Here is a 19,802-nt window from a genome sequence, read left to right on the forward strand (position 1 = left end):
GTGATTGACACATCGTGAGTTTGTCAGCAGATTTCAGCCAATAATTTTGACTGAAGCCTGCTGATTGGCTGTGGCCACTCACAGTATGGAGTTATGTATTTACAAACACACAGAACTCTGGACACAGCCATCTGTCTGTTTCTTCTCCCTGAAATCAACTCTGAGATCAGGGAGAAAAAGTAGACAGATCTGTTAGTAAATGCAGCACACATTAGACTTGTTAGACAAACAGTTAATCCTTTGATTGCCCCTTTATGTTAACACCCTCCCAGCCAGTGCCATGAGTACAGTATTATCACTGATCAGGGGCGGACTGACCATTCGAGCACTGCCCGAGGGCCCAGGGTCAGTAGGGGGCCCATGAAATGCCCCTGGTACCTTTTATAGGCTTTTTTTGAGTGTGGGCAAGGACACAGGGGCCCCATGAGTTATCAGTCTGCTCCTGTCACTGATCACTGTATAAATTTCACTAGCGACGTCAGTGTCAGTCATTTAGTGCTAGATTGCCCACCACACTATCACAGTCACACAATAAGTTGCTGCCATCACCGTCATTACCATTATAGTGTCTGTACTGATTAGTATCTTGATCACAATCAGAACTATACTAGTGTCCCCAATAATATAGTGTTCTCAAAAATGCAGTTTGGTTTTTACCAAAGACATGTAGCAGAATGCATTTTGGCCTAAGTTTATGAAGACATTTAATTTTATTGGACATGTTTTATAAAAGAAAGTAGAAAATATTGTTTTTTTGTTTTTTTAATTTTTGGTATTTCTTTTTTTGTTTAGATAATAAAAAATAAAAACCCGGTGGTGATCAATACCACCAAAGGAAAGATCTATTAAAAAAAATGTAAACTTTATTTGGGTACAGTGTTGCATGGCTGCGCAATTGTCAATTACAGCAGCATGGTGGTGAATAGCAAAAAATGCCCTGGTCATGAAGGGGGTAAAACCTTTTGGAGCTCAAGTGGTTAATTGACAACCTTGTAATAACAAAATATAAATAAAATGTGGCTAGGCTGTCAAAAAAACACAAATATCCCTATTTATTGCAGAGTCTGCTGGAAAGGGTATATGATAGTGTGCAGAGGGCCCTTCAGAATTTCTAGTGTTAATATGTGGTTACACCCCTTTAACACCTGATGGATAAATGCATGTACTAGTTGTTGGGATTTGAGCACAGGTATATCTTGCTTGTTGTATTGTGGATCAGTAGCCAGACCTAAACCTGGTAGCTCTCCCCCACTTTGTCTTTTCCCCTGTGTTGGCCTTCTGTCCACAGTAGCATTTGCGTAGGCAGAGCAGAGTAGAACTGGCCATAGAGGGATTACTTTGACGCAGTTGGCCAGCTTAAACATGTATTGCAATATGTGTGAACCAAATATACCTATTTATTGCAGAGTCTGCTTGAAAGGGTATATACCATCGTGCAGAGGGCCCTTCAGAATTTTTAGGATGTCAAAAAGTCTGTGTGGTATCCCCATACTCAAGAGAAGTATTAGAATGCATTTTGAGGTGTAATTCCAAGTATGCCTTCTATGCTGTGTATTAAAAATATCTTATCAATTTACAACATTTTGTAAAAATGTTTTCATTCCTCAATTTTCCAAAAACAAACAAAAGACTCTCTATGTCTCTTAGAAAATATGCTGCAGTGTTTGCTTTCCAAGTGTAGTACGTTTGTATGTTTTTTTTCCTGTTCTGGTGCCTCAGGGCCACCAAAATGTGATATGTAGTCAGGAAATTAGACGTGTAATTTACATCCCTAGAAAATCTTAAAATGGAACACATTCAATCCAGCAATGCACTGTTCCGGAACTCCCCGCTGGCCACTGACATCTTTGGGCAGCTGGCTTCCAGGTTTTGATCACCAGCCGCACTCATTGGTCATACCAAGATGACGGGTAACAAAAATGGTTAAAGGTCTGGGGGATAAAACATATCAAGAGCGACTTCAGGAACTAGACTACAGTCTGGAGGAAAAAAGGGAAAGGGGAGACATGATTGAAACCTTTAAATACATCAAGGGGGTGAATAAGGTTCAAGAGGGCAGTATTTTCAACATGAATCCAAAATCAAGAACACCAGGACATGACCTTAAACTAACTGGAGGGAAGTTCTAAATTAATCTCAGAAAGTGTTATTTTACTGAAAGATTAGTTGATGCTTGGAATAAACTTCCAGCAGAGGTATGTGAGCCAGTCATCAGTAAATAGTTTCAAACATGCTTGGGAAAAGCATAAAATGGGTAGACTCGATGGACCACTCAGTCTTTTTCTGCCATCAATTTTCTATGTTTCCCAGGCTAGGTGATAGATTGCTCCTGTATGTTCCTGGAAGAAGCCTCCAGAGAATGGAGCAGGAGAGTTAATCACTCAGTTATGAATATTTATCATACCTCAGCCAGTCTCTGGAGAGGGGTGTGCAGAGGGTGGCTGAGGAAGGCGATAAATATTTGGGGAGGCCTTTACAGAGGGCTCTTTCTCTTAGGGCTGCTACCCCTGAGAGACAACTATTGTGAGACAAGAGTTGCAGTCTGAGCCTCAGCTGGACCTGGGTTTAGGACCTAGAGAAGATTGCAAAAAGGGTACTTTGTGTAGAGCAGGGGTCTCCAAATTACAGCCCTCCAGGTGTTGAGGAACTGCAAATCCCATGAGGCCTTGCAAGACTCTGACATCCACAGGCAAGACTCCCAGAGACAGAGGCATAATGGTACTTGTAGTATTTCAACAGCTGGAGGGCCATAGTTTGGAGACCCCTGGTGTAGAGAAATGCATCACCTAAAAGGGATACTTGCTGAGGGATACAGTCCTGGAGTTCTGGTCTGGAGAAGGATCATTTTGCTCCCTCACTGAAGAGCGCCATGTAAAAGCTGGGTAGCAGTCAGTTCCTGAAACATTGTAAGACTTACTGTGGGACTTTCATGTGTGTCTGCAGCTATAATGGTTGTGCTAGAAGTTTGTCCTCCTTGCTTTTTACAGCAAAATATACAAACAATACTACATGCCAGGTAAAACAATTCGCCATATTCTTCAGCAAGAACATTGTGTAATGACTTTCCAAGGCTGGATAAATGTAGTTCTTGGGTCTGCTGTATCCAGTTGAGCAGCAATTTATTTTAATGGTCTAGTCAGGTCTCCCTAAGGCCAGTGGTTGATTGCTCCTGCCTGCCTCTGGAAGTAGTTTTCAGAAATAGAGTGGAGGGGTTATGGATTATTTGACCATAGGCAATCCCCCGGAGGCTAGCCTAGAAGGTGTGGTTGGGGAGAAGATAAATATATAGGAGGGCCTGTTCAGGGCTCTCTCTCTTGAAGCCTCTGCCCCTGGGAGGCAACCTGTGTTACTGAAGAGCAGTTGCTGTCAGACCTCAGCATGTGCTTGGTAAAGGCTTGAAACAAATCTGCTGAAGAACATTACTTTGAGAAGCTGGCCTGGAGAACGACCCCTTTCGTTAAAAAGTGTCACTGGGAAGCTGGTTATAGAGCTGTCTCTGTACATTGTGAGTAGGCATTGCACTAACCACTGTATGAGAGGTCCAGTGTTTGGTATTTCCTGGTGATCTTGGTCAGGTTATTATGTATTAGGCATAAGAGCATACTTTCCTTTCACGATCGTTTTATATGTACATTTGCACATTTTGTCATATGGAATAAATGTTGCTGCCCATGAGGAGAGTCATCCTTATTAATTAATCCATTTCTAGTGGGTATTCCCCTCTGGGGATTGTGACCTGGGCTCTGTGGAGTGTGGTATGACTTTTTGGGTTTTTGTTTTTAACTTTGTTTTTCTGCACCATTGACCACCATTTCCTTTTTGAATCACCGTTTTTTTGCATTACTATTTACACATATATATACAAATCCCTTATTCCGATTGAGTCCATAACTAGTCATATTTTCGTGCAGGAGGGATAGATGGTGGGAGAGAAGGAAGGAGAGAGGGAAAGAAGGAAAAAGGGAAAGAAGGAAGAAGGGAAAGAAGGAGGGAGAGAAGGAAGCAAGACAAGAAGGAAGGAAAGAAGGAAGCAGGGAAGAAGGAAGGAGGGAAGACAGGATAGAACAGGAATAAAGAAGGAGGGAAAGAACTAAAGAGGGGAAAAAAGGAGGGAAAGAAGGAATGAGGGAAAGAAAGAAGGAGGGAAAGAAGGAAGGATAGAACGAAAGAAGGAGGGAAAAAGGGAAGGAGGGAAAGAATGAGTGAAAGAAAGAAAAAAAGAAATAAAGAGAAAAAAGAGGGAAGGAGGGAAAATAGGAAGGAGGGAAAGAAGGAAGGAGGGAGGGAAAGAAAAGATGAAGGGAAAGGAGAAAGGTGGGAAAGAAGGAGAGAGAGGAGGAAGAAAGGAAAGAAATAAGGAGGGAAAGAAGGAGAGAATGAAGGAAATTAGGAAGGAGGGAAATAAGGAGGGAGAGAGTGAAGGAGGGAGGGAAAGAAGAAAGGAGGGAAAGAAGTAAGGCAAGAAGGAAGGAGGGAAAGAAGAAAGGAGTGAAAAAAAGAAGGAGGCAAAATAAGAGGGAAAGAAAGAAAGAAAGAAAGAAAGAGAAGAAAAAGAAAAAAAAGAAGGAGGGGAAGAATGAGTGAAAGAAAAAAGAGAGAAAAAAGAGGGAAGGAAAGAAAGCAGGAAGGAGGGAAAGTAGAAAAAAAAGAAGGAAGGAAGGAAAGAAGGAGGGAAATAAGAAGGATAGGAGGGAAGGAAGGAGGGAAAGAAAGAAGGAGTGAAAAAAAAGAGAAAGAAGGAAGAATGGAAGGAAAGAGGGAAAGAAGGAAATTAGGAAGGAGGGATAGATGGAGGGAGAGAGGGAAAGAAGGAAAGAAGAAAGGAAGGATAGGAGGAGGGAGAGAAGGAAGCAAGACAAGAAGGAAGGAGGGAAAGAAGGAAGGAAAGAAGAAAGGAGGGAATGAGGAAAAGAAAGGAGGGAAAGCAGGAAGGAGGGAAATAAGGAGTGAAAGAAAGAGAGAAAAAAGTGGGAAGGAGGGAAAGAAAGAAGGAAGGAAATAATGAAGGAGGGAAAGAAGGAAGGAAAGAAAGACGGAGGAAAATAAGGAAGGAGGGAAAGAAAGAAAGATGAAGGGAAAGGAGGAAAGTGGGAAAGAATGAGGGAGAGGAGGAAGAAAGGAAAGAAGGAAGGAGGGAAAGAAGGAAATTAGGAAGGAGGGAAAGAAGAAGGGAGAGAATGATGGAGGGAGGGAAAGAAGGAAGGAGGAAAAGAGGGAGAGAAGGAACGAGAGAGGGAAAGAAGGAAAAAGGGAAAGAAGGAAGGAGGGAAAGAAGGAGGGAGAGAAGGAAGCAAGGTAAGCAGGAAGGAGGGAAAGAATGAGTGAAAGAAAGAGAGAAATAAAGAAAGAGAAAAAAGAGGGAAGGAGGGAAAGAATGAAGGAAAAAAAGGAAGGAGGGAAAGAAGGAAGGAGGGAAAGAAAAGATGAAGGGAAAGAAGGAAAGGAGAAAGGTGTGAAAGAAGGAGAGAGAGGAGGAAGAAAGGAAAGAAAGAAGGAGGGAGAGAAGGAGGGAAAGAAGGAAATTAGGAAGGAGGGAAATAAGGAGGGAGAGAGTGAAGGAGGGAGGGAAAGAAGAAAGGAGGGAAAGAAGAAAGGCAAGAAGGAAGGAGGGAAAGAAGGAAGAAGGGAAAGAAGAAAGGAGTGAAAAAAGAGGGAGGCAAAATAAGAAAGAAAGAAAGAAAGAAAGAAAGAAAGAGAAAAAAGAGGGAAGGAGGGAAAGAAGGAAGGAGGGAAAGAAGGAAGGAGGGAAAGAATGAAAGGAGAAAGGTGTGAAAGAAGGAGAGAGAGGATGAAGAAAGGAAAGAAAGAAGGAGGGAGAGAAGGAGGGAAATAAGGAAATTAGGAAGGAGGGAAAGAAGAAAGGCAAGAAGGAAGGAGGGAAAGAAGGAAGAAGGGAAAGAAGAAAGGAGTGAAAAAAGAAGGAGGCAAAATAAGAGAAAGAAAGAGAGAGAGAGAGAAAGGAAAGAAAGAAAGAAAGAAAGAAAGAAAGAAAGAAAGAAAGAAAGAAAGAAAGAAAGAAAGAAAGAGAGGGGAAGAATGAGTGAAAGAAAAAAAGAGAGAAAAAAGAGGGAAGGAAAGAAAGTAGGAAGGAGGGAAAGAAGAAAAAAAGAAGGAAGGAAGGAAATAAGGAAGGATAGGAGGGAAGGAAAGAGGGAAAGAAAGAAGGAGTGAAAAAAAGAGAAAGAAGGAAGAATGGAAGGAGGGAAAGAAGGAAATTAGGAAGGAGGGATAGATGGAGGGAGAGAAGGAAGGAGAGAGGGAAAGAAGGAAAAAGGGAAAGAAGGAAGGAGGGAGAGAAGGAAGCAAGACAAGAAGGAAGGAGGGGAAAGAAGGAAGGAAAGAAGAAAGGAGGGAATGAGGAAAAGAAAGGAGGGAAAGAAGGAAGGAGGGAAATAATGAGTGAAAGAAATAGAGAAAAAAGAGGGAAAGAAAGAAGGAAGGAAAGACAGAGGGAAAGAAGGAAGGAAAGAAGGAAGGAAATAATGAAGAAGGGAAAGAAGGAAGGAAAGAAAGACGGAGGAAAATAAGGAAGGAGGAAAAGAAGGAGGGAGGGAAAGGAGGAAAGTGGGAAATAATGAGGGAGAGGAGGAAGAAAGGAAAGAAGGAAGGAGGGAAATAAGGAAATTAGGAAGGAGGGAAAGAAGAAGGGAGAGAATGAAGGAAGGAGGGAAAGAGGGAGAGAAGGAAGGAGAGAGGGAAATAAGGAAAAAGGGAGAGAAGGAAGGAGGGATAGAAGGAGGGAGAGAAGGAAGCAAGGCAAGAAGGAAGGAGGGAAAAAAGGAAGGAGGGAAAGAAGGAAGGAAAGAAGAAAGGAGGGAAAGAATGAGGAAAAGAAAGAGTGAAAGAAAGAGTGAAAGAAAGAGAGAAAAAAAGAGGGAAGGAGGGAAAGAAAGAAGGAAGGAAAGAAAGAGGGAAAGAAGGAAGGAAATAAGGAAGGAAAGAAGGAAGGAAAGAAAGACAGAGGAAAATAAGGGAAAGAAGGAGGGAAAGAAGGAAAGTGGGAAATAAGGAGGGAGAGGAGGAAGAAAGGAAAGAAGGAAGGAGGGAAAGAAGGAAATTAGGAAGGAGGGAAAGAAGAAGGGAGAGAATGGAGGAGGGAGAGAATGAAGGAGGGAGAGAATGAAGGAGGGAGGGAAAGAAGGAAGGAGGGAAAGAAGGAAGGCAAGAAGGAAGGAAGAAGGGAAAGAAGAAAGGAGTGAAAAAAAGAAGGAGGCAAAATAAGAGGGAAAGAATGAGTGAAAGAAAGAAGGAAGGAGGGAAAGAAGGATGGAAAGAAAGAATGAAGGAGGGAAAGAAGGATAGAAAGGAAGAAGGAAGGAGGGAAAGAAGGAAGGAGGGAAAAAAAGGAGGGAAAGTAGGACGGATAGAAAGAGGGAAGGAGGGAAAGAGGTGAGGAGAAAAAGAAAAAAAAGGGAAAGAAGGAAGGAGGGAAAGAAAGAGGGAAGGAGAGAAGGAGGGAAAGAAGGAAGAAGGGAAGAAAAGAAGGAGGGTTAAGAAGATAGGAAAGAAATACGGAGGAAAAGAAGGAGGGGAAGAATGAAGGAGGAACAGAAGGAGGGAAAAAAGGAAGGAAGGAGGGAAAGAAGGAATGAAGGAAGGAGGGAAAAAGGGAAGGAAGGAAAGTAGGAAGGAAAGAAGAAAAAAATAAGGAAGGAAGGAAGGAAAGAAGGAGGAAAAGAAGGAAGGAAAAAATGAAGGAAGGAAAAAATGAAGGAGGAAAAGAAGGAAGGATAGGAGGAAAAGAAGGAAGGAGGGAAAGAAGGAATGAGGGGGAAAAGGAGGGAAAGTAGGAAGGAGGGAAAAACAGAAGAAGGGAAAGAAAGACGGAGGGAGAGAAGGAAGGAGGGAAAGAAAAAGGAGAGAAATAAGGAAGAGGGAAAGAAAGATGAAGGGAAAGAAGTAAAGGAGGTAGGTGGGAAAGATGGAGGGAGAGGAGGAAGAAAGGAAAGAAGGAAGGAGGAAAAGAAGGAAATTAGGAAGGAGGAAAAGAAGGAGGTAAAGAAGGAAGGAGGGAGGGAAAGAAGGAAGGAGGGAAAGAAAGAAGGAGGCAAAATAAGAGGGAAAGAAGGAGGGAACGAAAGAAGGAGGGAAAGAAATACAGAGGAAATGAAGGAGGGAAAGAAGGAAGGAAGGGAAAAAAGGAAAGAAAGAAAGAAAGAAAATAAAAGAAAGAAGAAGGGGAAGAATGAGTGAAAGAAAGAGAGAAAAAAAGAGGGAAGGAAAGAAAGTAGGAAGGAGGGAAAGAAGAAAAAAACAAGTAAGGAATGAAGGAAAGAAGGAGGAAAATAAGGATGGATAGGAGGGAAAGAAGAAAAAAAAAAGGAAGGAATGAAGGAAAGGATAGGAGGGAAAGAAGGAAGGAGGAAAAGAAGGAGGGAAAGAAGGAATGAGGGGAAAAAGTAGGAAAAGAAAGAAGGAGGGAAAGCAAGAGGGAAGAAGGGAAGGAAAGAGAGAAAGAAGGAAATTAGGAAGGAGAGAGGGAAAGAAGGAAGGAGGGAAAGAAGGAGGGAGAGAAGGAAGCAAGGCAAGAAGGAAGGAGGGAAAAAAGGAAGGAAAGAAAGACGGAGGAAAATAAGGAAGATTAGGAGGGAAAGAAGGAAAGGAGAAAGGTGGGAAAGAAGGAGGGAGAAGAGGAAGAAAGGAAAAAAATAAGGAGGGAAATAAGGAAATTAGGAAGGAGGGAAAGAAGGAGGGAGGGAAAGAAGGAAGGAGGGAGAGAAGGAAGGAAGAAAGGAGTGAAAAAAGAAGGAGGCAAAATAAGAGGGAAAGAAGGATGGAAAGAAAGAAGGAAGGAGGGAAGGAAGGATAGGAGGAAAAAAAGGAAGGAAGGAGGGAAGGAAGGATAGGAGGGAAAGAAGGAAGGAAGGAAGGAGGGAAAGAAGGTATGAGGGAAAAAAAGGAGGGAAAGAAAGAAGGATAGAAAAAGGGAAGGAGGAAAAGAAAGAAAAAGGGAAAGAAGGAAGGAGGAAAAGAAGGAAGGAAAGAAGTAATGGGGGGAAAAAGGAGGGACAAGAAAGAGAGAAAGAAAGAAGGAGGGAAAGAAGGAAGGAGGGAATGAAGGAAAGAGAGAAGGAGATAAAGAAGGAAGGAGGGAAACAAAGAGGGAAAGAAAAAAGGAGTGAAAGAAGGAGGGAAAAAGGAAAGGGGAAAAAAAGGGGAAAAGAAAGAATGAGGGGAAAAGTAGGGAAAGAAAGAAGGAGGGAAAAAATAAGGAGAGAAAGAAGGAGGGAAAGAAGGAAAGAAAGAAGGAAGAAGGGAAGGAAAGAGAGAAAGAAGGAAGGAGGGATAGATGGAGGGAGAGAAGGAAGGAGAGAGGGAAAGAAAGAGAAAGAAAGAAAGAAAGAAAGAAAGAAAGAAAGAAAGAAAGAAAGAAAGAAAGAAAGAAAGAAAGAAAAAGAAGTAGGGAAATAAGGAGGGAAAGACCGAAAGAGGGAATGAAGGAAAGGAGGAAAGAGGGAAGGAGGGTATGAAGGAAGGAAAGAATGAGAGAAAGAAGGAAGGAGGGAAAGAAAGAGGACAAGAAAGAAAGAAAGAAAGAAAGAAAGGGAGGAGAGCTGACACAAGGCTGGTGGGGGGAGTAGGAGGGGTAGATACAGTAGGAGTGGGCAGCAGGAGGAGGGGCAGAACCAACTTTCTCTTGTCTGTGGTGGGCGGGGAACTGTCAGCACAGGGACAGAATATGCTGACAGATCCCCTGCAGCGCTGCAGGAGATTAGGTTGGGGGGCAGCCACAGGGGGGAGCATACAGGAGCCCGGGGCATGCAAGAGATGGATAGAAGGGGAGGCACATAGAGGAACCGGGAAATGCATTGTCCGGTTCCTCTATGTGCCGTCCTTCCTATCCAGGCGGCACCACCCAATACCCAGTGTGCCCTATGGCCAGTCCGGGCCTGAATATTAAATAAAGGCATTTACAACTCTGCCCCAAATTACATCACCAATCTTGTCTCCAAATATCACTCAAACCGTCCTCTCCGCTCCTCTCAAGACGTACTGATCTCTAGCTCCCTTGTTTCCTCCTTTCATGCTTGTCTCCAGGACTTCTCCAGAGCCTCTCCCATCCTCTGGAATTTTCTACCCCAAGCTATCCGACTTTCACCTTCTCTGTCCACTATTAGGTGATCCCTGAAAACCCATCTCTTCAGGGAAGCCTATCTTGCCTTCAGCTAATAAACAAATCTTCTTTTCTTCCTTTAGTCCATGCCTCACAGTTATTACCTTTTGCATCACTAGCCCCTTCCTATTAGATTGTAAGCTCCCAGGAGCAGGGCCCTCCTAACCCTCTTGTATTGAACTGTATCGGTGCTGTGTTGTGTCCCTTTAAATTGTAAAGCACTGAGCAAACTGTTGGTTCCTATATAAATCCTAAATAATAATAATAACCTAGATCTCTTAGTATCTGTCACTAATACTAACTCAAGGGATGGTTACATTCCTTGAGATAACAAAAACAAATTAAAAGGGACAGCGTAAAAAAAAAAATAAAAACATTTTTAAGCGGCCCTGCTCACCCAGCATATGTAGGTCGTGCATGCATGTAAACGGTGTTCTCACCACCCATGTGAGGTATTGTCTCGAACGTTATTTATTTCAGGTACTTATATAGCGCCATCAATTTACGCAGTGCTTTACATATATATTGTACATTCACATCACTCCCTAACCCTCAAGGGGCGTACAATCTAAGGTATAGCAATAATTCTAGCACCAGACCTCCTGTGTAACTCTAAACTGATATCCTGTAAGGAGCCGTAAATTGTCGCCATTCCACAAGCATATGCAATTTTAAAGCATGCCATATTAGGTATCTATTTACTTGGAGTAACACTGTTAATTTTTTACTAAACAATTGAGTATTATATTATGTTTTTGTGCAATTTTTTTTCCAATAAAATGCGTTTGAAAACCACTGCGCAAATACTGCTTGACATAAAAAATTACAACACCCACCATTTTAATGTCTAGGGCTTCTGCTTAAATGAAATATTTAATGTTTGGGGGTTCTAAGTATTTTTATAGCAAAAAATACAGATTTTTAGATGTAAACAAAGTGTCAGAAAAGGCTTGGTCTTAAAGAGTTACCTAAAGAGCTGATGCATTTATTATACAGCACACTGGCTAAATAGTTAGCACTTCCACCTGGCAGTACTAGGGTTGTTGGTTTGAATCCCAACCACGGCACCACCTGCCTGGTGTTTGCATGTTCTCCCTCTGCAGGAATAGGGTTTCCTCCCGGTACTCCGGTTTCCTCCAACGCTCCAAAGACATGCTGGTAGGTTGATTCCTGTCTAAATTGTCCCTAGTATGTGTATGTATAAATGTAAGTAAGGGACCTTAGATTGTACACCCCTTGAGGGTTAGGGACTGATGTGAATGTATGATATATATGTAAAGTGCTGTGTAAATTGACAGCGCTATATAAGTACCTGAAATAAATTTACAAAAAAATGAATGTTGCCTTAGTTCAAAGCAAGTTTAGCAGCTGGAGGTTCAACATGCACACACATTCTCGTGAACAGTGAATACAATTCCACACACAACTTGTCCACTCTCTTCACAAACAGTGGGAAACCATAGCACACAACCAGTAGCAACATGGACGTCACTAGTGTGGGCCGGCACACTAGTGGTAGTACAGGAAGTGACGTCAGCCCCAGGACAGGAACACCATCCTTGTTTGAGTGTGTAGTGCTGTTATTGTGCCCGGAGGAGGAGAAGAGGAGAGCGGCTGGAGGCGCCAGATACACAGCGGGGGATACGAGGCAGCATGTCTGACCAGGTGAGGACGAGGGGGGCTGCACATAGCCCCGGACCCTCCTGGGTGTGTGATTGGCAGGGGGGATCACTGGGCTGGGTGGCCCGCAGATTGCGCTGAGAGGAATGCGCATGTGTCGGGACTTGTAGTAGAGATCTGGAGGGTTCACTTATGTAAGTGTGGCTAGAATGGTGGCAGGCCGTGTTATATAATAGAGGATCGGCCATGGCTGGGCTGATAGGGGAGTCCAGGGCTGTGTTCCTGAGGACGGAGAGGATCGGACCAGGCTGGATATAGGGGGGTCATCTACATATACCAGCATAGGGGGTCTGGGGGAGTCCAGGCATTCCGTTGTTAGGGGAGGAGCTGTGATGTACACAAGTGTCTGTAATGGCTGACAGACTGCTGACATCTCTGATCACAACTTGTATCAGTCATCAGCCTCATCCCAGGAGCAGTGATCAGTCCTACATCTGGACCCCAGGAATTCCCTGTATTTGGCTACATTGGTCCAGAATGGCTCAGTATACATATCCCACACCTGATGGCTGCTGGGAAGTTGGAGCTCATGCTAGTAGTTGGCACTATCACAGTGGTAAATAGTAACCATCTTCCAGGTCCTGTGTGAGGAGCATACTCTCCTCTCCTCTGCATACTGACCAGGGAGGAGCGCTCACTAGGCACCACCCCATCTGATAGAATGCCTCGCATTATTTTCAGTGAATACAAGGAGTTCTCTGGATGATCCCGAGATCATAATGTCAGCGCCCCTCTTTCCACCTCATTCAGTGAGCAAACCCCTTGAATACAAGGTGTTCTGTAAATGGTGCAGGTGTTGAGTGAGCAACCACCTGTGTTCTGTGTGCGGAGGGGGAGCCAGTTGTATAGAGGCTGAGCAGGATCTAGAACAGGGGTCTCCAAACTTTTCAAACAATGAGCCAGTTTACTATCATTCAAACTTTAGGAGGGCCGGATTGTGACCAATGGGGGTCAAAAATGTCCTGGTCCCAGCATCAGTGAGAATTAACCTTACCTCAGGTTACATAGCGCCTGTGGTCAGAAGCAGGAGGAGATACAGTAGCCCATCATTGGTATTACTGGAAGGAACAGTAGCCCATCATTGGTATTACTGGAAGGAACAGTAGCCCATCATTGGTATCAATGGGAAGAACAGTAACCCATCATTGGTATCAATGGGAAGAACAGTAACCCATCATTGGTATCAGTGGGAAGAACAGTAGCCCATCATTGGTATCAGTGGGAAGAACAGTAACCCATCATTGGTATCAGTGGGAAGAACAGTAGCCCATCAGTGGGAAGAACAGTAACCCATCATTGGTATCAGTGGGAAGAACAGTAACCCATCATTGGTATTACTGGAAGGAACAGTAACCCATCATTGGTATTACTGGAAGGAACAGTAACCCATCATTGGTATTACTGGAAGGAACAGTAGCCCATCATTGGTATTACTGGAAGGAACAGTAGCCCATCATTGGTATCAGGGTGGATTTGATTTAAATCACGATTTAAATCACTAGTCAGTAAGGCTTGATTTAAATCATAGTTTTCTACATAAAGACTAATTCTTGCTGGTATAACTTTAATATGCAAGTAGATGAAGATTTTTAGAATAACTTTTCATATTAGTTTTTTTTATCCCCAGTTTAATAGGTTAATCATTCATATTTGGACAACTTTTCTGTTGTACTTAGGAAGGAGAAAAATAATCATTATCTTAATAATAACAATTTAAATAGATTTATTCAACTGAAACAATAACATTCCAGCATATGTTATTTGCTTAAACAAACATCCATGTTTGTTAACTAATTTGGCTAAACAAAATATATATATTTTAAGAAACGTAGACTGTCAGCCCCTTCCTCCTCACACTTAGTTTTACTTTCTTCTTGTGCAGATCTATTCCACTCCAAACAATCAGAAAAATATTGTTTCTATTCTATTCACTGAACTTCTTGAAATTTAGCACTGAAGGGGTTGATTCTGTATTCATAGGTTTGTAGAAGTTAGGATTAAGGTCTTTTTCTTAACTCTGTTCATGTTATAACATTTTTGCTGTGAAGAAGAGGCATGTGATCTCCGCTGAGTCAAATTCAGGTTTGAGAACTGCAAAAGTAAACCAAGCATCTGTGATAATATCTTGTAGGCAGAGAAACTGCCCAATAATCTTACAAAAACCTCTGGAAGAAAAAAAAAAAAAATTAAACATATACAGCCTTATTCTACATAATTAAAAACCTCATCTTTATTTCATGATGGAATAACCTTTGGATGGTAATATATTTTCCTCAAAAATCATTTTATTTAAAAAAAAATCTGATTTAAATAAAAAAAATCCGATTTGTTTAAATTTAAAAAAAAAATCATTGATTTTTATCCACCCTGATTGGTATCAGTGGGAAGAACAGTAGCCCATCATTGGTATCAGTGGGAAGAACAGTAGCCCATCATTGGTATCAGTGGGAAGAACAGTAGCCCATCATTGGTATCAGTGGGAAGAACAGTAACCCGTCATTGGTATCAGCGGGAAGAACAGTACTCCGACATTGGTATCAGCGGGAAGAACAGTACTCCGACATTGGTATCAGCGGGAAGAACAGTACTCCGACATTGGTATCAGCGGGAAGAATAGTACTCCGACATTGTTTGATGAAAAATTCCTCCTGCGCTGTAATGGACCCCAAACCCTACCTATCAGCTGCTTACACTCAAACTGATACCCAACCAGTGCAAAAATAAATATTAAACAATAGTGCAGTGCTAATAAACTAAATCTCTATAAATAATGTTACATGGGCTAAAAAAGCCAAACACGCCTACATGTGAAATAGTGATATTGAAAACATTAAAAAAAAAAAAATGAAAATTTATGAAATGTGAAAAATATGACACATCTTAAAGTGACCAAATCATCTTCGTGCCCCACACACGTGCCAGCAAATAATTTTAGAATAAAGATAACAAACTTAAATCACATGATAGTGCCACTTCAAATCTCATAAATAACCAAACACATAAATATATAAGTCCAATATGAATAATTCAGTGATAGGACATACACATGCAATGTGCAATTGGTGCTCAATCTTGTAAGTGCCAACACACTTTTCCACTCCAGCTGCAGTGCCTCCTCGCCTCCTTTCTATGACCCCTAAGGGCCAGAAAGCTTTCAGGATCACCCTGGATCCTCAACAATCCCGTCTGGTAGATCTCCTTTGTTCTCCTATTAAGCCTCCTCCACCTTTTCTCCTCTGTGACCTTTGAGGTCCTTTAAGCAGAATTTCTGTGAAATCTCACTCACATATTAGTGAGCAAAAAAGAGATCCTCCATAGTGTAGTAAATCAAGCTTGCAGTTCATTTATTTGTATAAAGACTATTACAGTGATCTACGCCTTAACAAACAGCCTATCAGGTATGCGATATGTTGTGCCAAGCTGGACCAATGCAATACGGAGAGTCCTTGAGGGCTCGTTCACACCATACGTGCAGAAAGACTGATGGAAACTAACATGCAGATTTCCCTTGCAGGATCATCCGTTTACATCCACACTCCAATGAGTTTTATACACGTTGCAGATTTCTGCACAGAAAAAATCTGCATGTGATACTAGTGTTGTAGTGTGAACAGGGCACATAGACAACAATTGATTTTGTTGTGCCCTTGCATAGTGCATGCAGAAAAACTGATGTTTCTGCACCTTGGTGTGAACGAGCCCTAAGGTTCAGCTCTAAGATGGTAGTAAACTCCAATTTTTGAACTTGTACCTATAGGTAATCCTATATTAAGGCTTACCTGTAGGTACAGTGAATATCTCCTAAACCTGCAGTGTTCAGGAGATATTTACACTGAAAGCAGCCGGTGATGTCACTGGCACACTGCAATCCGAATTGACAGCACACTTAGTATGCCGTCAATTCAAAGTGCTGTGCCTCGGCCGTGGCTCCCGTGCACATGTGTAGGAGTGACGTAATTTTGGCTTGGCCATTGAAACGACCCAAGCTCGCAAACCCGAAAGGAAGACCAGGTGAAGATGGAAGCCCTGTCAGTGTTGACGGTGCGCTCCTATTTTAAGGTAAGTCCGCCATAATGTGCTAGTAAGCAGTGCATACTAGAACATTATGGCTTACACCACCCGGGGTCCCACTTTTTTTTTTTTTTTTCTTCTAAGTTTATTACCTCTTTACAGGCAAAACAGAAGGACACTCTCAGGCCTCAGGAGCTTTTTGCCACAATGTGCAGCTTACCTAGCAAATGATCCCCTCCAGTGGTGTGATATTGGTGTTTACATTTTTACATGGCGTTCTTCAGGTTTGGAGTCTTCATCCTGTTGATTGGCTAAGCTGACATAACTCCGGGGTATGGGAGTTCCTCCCGGTAGTGATTCATGCCAAGGGTGTACACTAAGCTGTGCACGACAAATGGGGAGAAGCATTTATGACACAGATTTACAGAGTCTCTTCTGTCATAAAAAGCCCAACCGTTGGCATTTTTAAAAATTGCAACTTTACTTTCGCTTCAAATGCTGTAACCCATACAATCAGAATCTGTCTCCTACTGGTCTGGAGTCAGTAGAGTGTATTGATTGGATTGGCCCTTGAAGGGGTTGTTACTGCTGAGAGACAGAGGCTTCCTGATCATGTAATCACTGTGATTGGTGGTCATAGTATTTGCAAGATTGGGAGCCATCAGAAAGGGCTTGGTCCCTGTGCTGGGAGCGGTATGAGTGCATGTCCAGCACAGAAACATACTACATATATGGAGCATCTCAGGAGAGAGCCCACTTCCACAGTGCTACATATACAGTATGTGTGAATGTGTTAGAGCCTAATAGAGCGTTATTGCTTTCATAGAATCCAGAGTAACTACACTGTACTGTTTTTCAAGGTTTAACAATTTCCAGTTTTGCTAAACCCTCCTATCCTGAATAAGTGAGGAAGGTGCCATCATAGCCTCTGTTTGATCTGTAGCTGGTGTCGTGTTGTACATGAGATCAGTTATGAAACCAGCTATTTGATGGTGCACAAGCAATGTGACAGTCATGCTGGGAATGTAAGTGTTTTTTTTTTAAACTGTTAAATTGGTGGGTTTAGTTCTGCTTTAATAGATCGGTTGAGAGCTGACATAAGCACACTGGCAACTAGTTATCATCAGAGGCATGCCTTTAATGTAACTATTTTGGGAAATGGTTAAATCAGTGGGTTTTGCTCCACTTCAAAGATGAAATAAAACCCTTCTATTCTTTTTAGCAAAAGAAGCTGCCACCTTGCCTCTGTTTGATCTACTACAGCTACCATGGTGGTGCACATGTGATCAGTTATGACATCAGGCATTTGATAGTTTGACAGTTTGGCTGAGAACAGAAGCAATTGTTTTTTTTAACTGTTAAATCAATGGGTTTAGTTCCACTTTAAGGCCTCTTTCACACGAGCGTTCCATATGTCCGTTTTTCATCTGTCCATTTGCGGATGAAAAACGGACACCCATGTATTTCTATGGACTAGCAGATGTAAATGGATGATCATCCGTTTACATCTGTTAATGTCCGTATCCATTAACATCTGTTTTTTTTTGAACAAAAGAAATCCCTATTTTTCTTCCATAAGAAAAAAACAGATGTAAACTGATGAAAAACCAGGTGTAAACTGATGAAAAAAACGGATGTAAACTGATGAAAAAACGGATGTAAACTGATGAAAAAAAAAACAAAAAAAAAACGGATGTAAACTGATGAAAAAAAAACGGATGTAAACTGATGAAAAAAATGGATGTAAACTGATGAAAAAAATGGATGTAAACTGATGAAAAAAAAACGGATGTAAACTGATGAAAAAACGGATGTAAACTGATCTGGTTTTTCTTGGAAAAAAACGTTACTGAACTGATGCAAAAAACGGAACGCCCATGTAAAAGGGCCCTAAAGTGGTTGTAAACCCTTACATATACCCAGTGAAGTGACTGGTGATAACACAGTGATGAAACAAATCCTTCTAGATATGTTGTACCTGTTTATCTGCAGTATCCTCTTCTCTACAGCCATTCCAGGTTCAGAATTTAAACAGCTTGTTTGAGCTTTCAGAATGCGGGGCGCATGGAGCTGAGGTTACACTCTGCACAGCTCAGTGAGAAGAGCTGATTGGATGGGAGAAACACATACCCCTTCACACAGGAACAGAGCTGAGGCTGTCAATCACAGGCTGGGTGCTGTAGCTCCCTCCCCTGTCACCTTTTCGCCTCTTGGTGTCAGGAAAGCTTGTCAGAAGTGACTCATGCAGATAGCAGAGGAAAGAAGCAAGAGACAGAAATTACTCTTAGTGCTCTAGATTTAGACAAGAACACAGTATGTTAGGATATGCTGTGTTCATCTTTCATATCAGAGGTTTACAAGCACTTTAAGCTCAGCTAAACTCTAAATACATTCCAGGTAGTCACAGCGTTGGTGCAGTGCCTCTGTACATCACCATGGCACTCAGAGCTTCTTGCCGTGTCATTTCATAGATGTCATGAATAACGCCAGCGCTGTGTATGCACTGCCAAGGTGTGCAGAAAATCTTTCTAGGCAATGTTAGTGTTTCTTTTGCTACAAGAAGCTTCTTAATATGTTACTTTGGTCAAGTAGGAATTTGAAAGACCTGTGAATGTGACTGATGTTCCACTTTAATAATAAGTATTATTGAATAAAGAATGTTTCAGTTTCTGAAGCATGGAGGTTTTTATGGAAACTAGCACACATTATTAACCTTTTTATCACAGAGGAACCCTTGAAATTTTCACGTCTCAGGGAACAACACTAGCAACTCTCATAGGCACAGCCCCGGTTGTCAACCGTCCCTCAGTTCATGAGAAATAATTTGATGGGAAACTCATACTTACCAGTGTGTTGATTTCCTTGTTTGCCCATTAGAGCTGAGTATTTTCCCCACCAAACTGCATGTCGTTGTCCTGTAGTGGGGTGGAGATGAGGCATGAAGAACCATGTAGTGGCCATAAACCCCCATCTGTTAGTACTTTCTACTTACAGCTATTAAAGTAGAATTATAGGCAAAACTTTTTTTTTTGTCATTTTGGAATAAGGGAGGGTTATAACCCGTGTATTTATTTTTTGCTATCTGTCCCATTGAGGATATTTCCCTTCACTTCCTGTCCCATAGCCAAACAGGAAGTGAGAGGAAATCCCTGCAAATTAAGGTAATCCCTTGGGACCCCCAGGTCATAAGAAATAGTGTCCCCATTGGAAGATTTCCCCTCTATTACTTTTTTGGGGACGACCCAAAATTTGGGCTTTTCTTTTACTTTCACTTTTAACCACTTGCCCTCTTAAAGATTTACCCCCCTTCCTGACCAGGCCATTTTTTGCATTACGGCGCTGCATTACTTTAACTGACAATTGCGCGGTCATGCAATGATGCACCCAGATGAAATTTACGTCCTTTTTTTTCCCATTTATTGAGCTTTTTTTATTTGATCGCATGTGCGGTTTTTCTTTGGTTATAAAAAAAAAGCACGACAACTTTGAGAAAAAAAAACAATATTTTTGACTTTTTGGTATTAAACATGTCCAGTTAAAAAATTTTAAAAATCTAATTTCATCATAAATTTAGGCCAAAATGTATTCTGCTACGTCTTTACGTGTAAATGAAATGGTTCACGTGAAAGTTTTAGCGTTCACAAATGGTGGTATAGGTACTGGGAATTTTAACATTTTTTTTTCTATACTAGTAATGGCGGCGATCAGCGACTTATAGCGGGGCTGTAGCGGGCATGCTGGTTACAGCCATCCAAAGTAGTGTGCCTGAGCTGACAGGGAGGGGAACTGTTAGTAAACAAAACCGTTCTCCTCCCCGTTGGAGATCTTCGGAAATCACTGGGCGCCAGCGAGTAATCACTGGCCGGGACCCGGTGATTGACAGCCGTGGCCATGAATAGCGGTGCGGGTAGGACCCCCTATCCGGAAATGCAAAATTATGTATATATACGTGATTTTGTGCACCTGTACTGCCCTGTAGCAGTATATCTGCTATAGC

At 42.0% G+C, this 19,802-nt stretch overlaps 1 protein-coding gene across 1 annotated transcript in view; it reads left to right on the forward strand.

Moving 5' to 3' along the window:
- Positions 1–11,621: 11,621 nt before the first annotated feature.
- Positions 11,622–19,802, forward strand: part of SUMO1 (small ubiquitin like modifier 1) — a 30,831-nt gene continuing 22,650 nt past the window's right edge. Inside the window, exon 1 of the mRNA XM_089670498.1 lies at positions 11,622–11,779. Coding sequence (XP_089526624.1) covers positions 11,768–11,779 — 12 coding nt within the window. The 5' untranslated portion in view covers positions 11,622–11,767. The remainder of the gene's footprint in view (positions 11,780–19,802) is intronic.

Source organism: Staurois parvus, unplaced genomic scaffold, assembly GCF_062004578.1.
Source record: "Staurois parvus isolate SC_StPar_1 unplaced genomic scaffold, SC_StPar_1.0 ptg000011l, whole genome shotgun sequence".
NCBI classification, from domain to species: Eukaryota; Metazoa; Chordata; class Amphibia; order Anura; family Ranidae; genus Staurois; species Staurois parvus.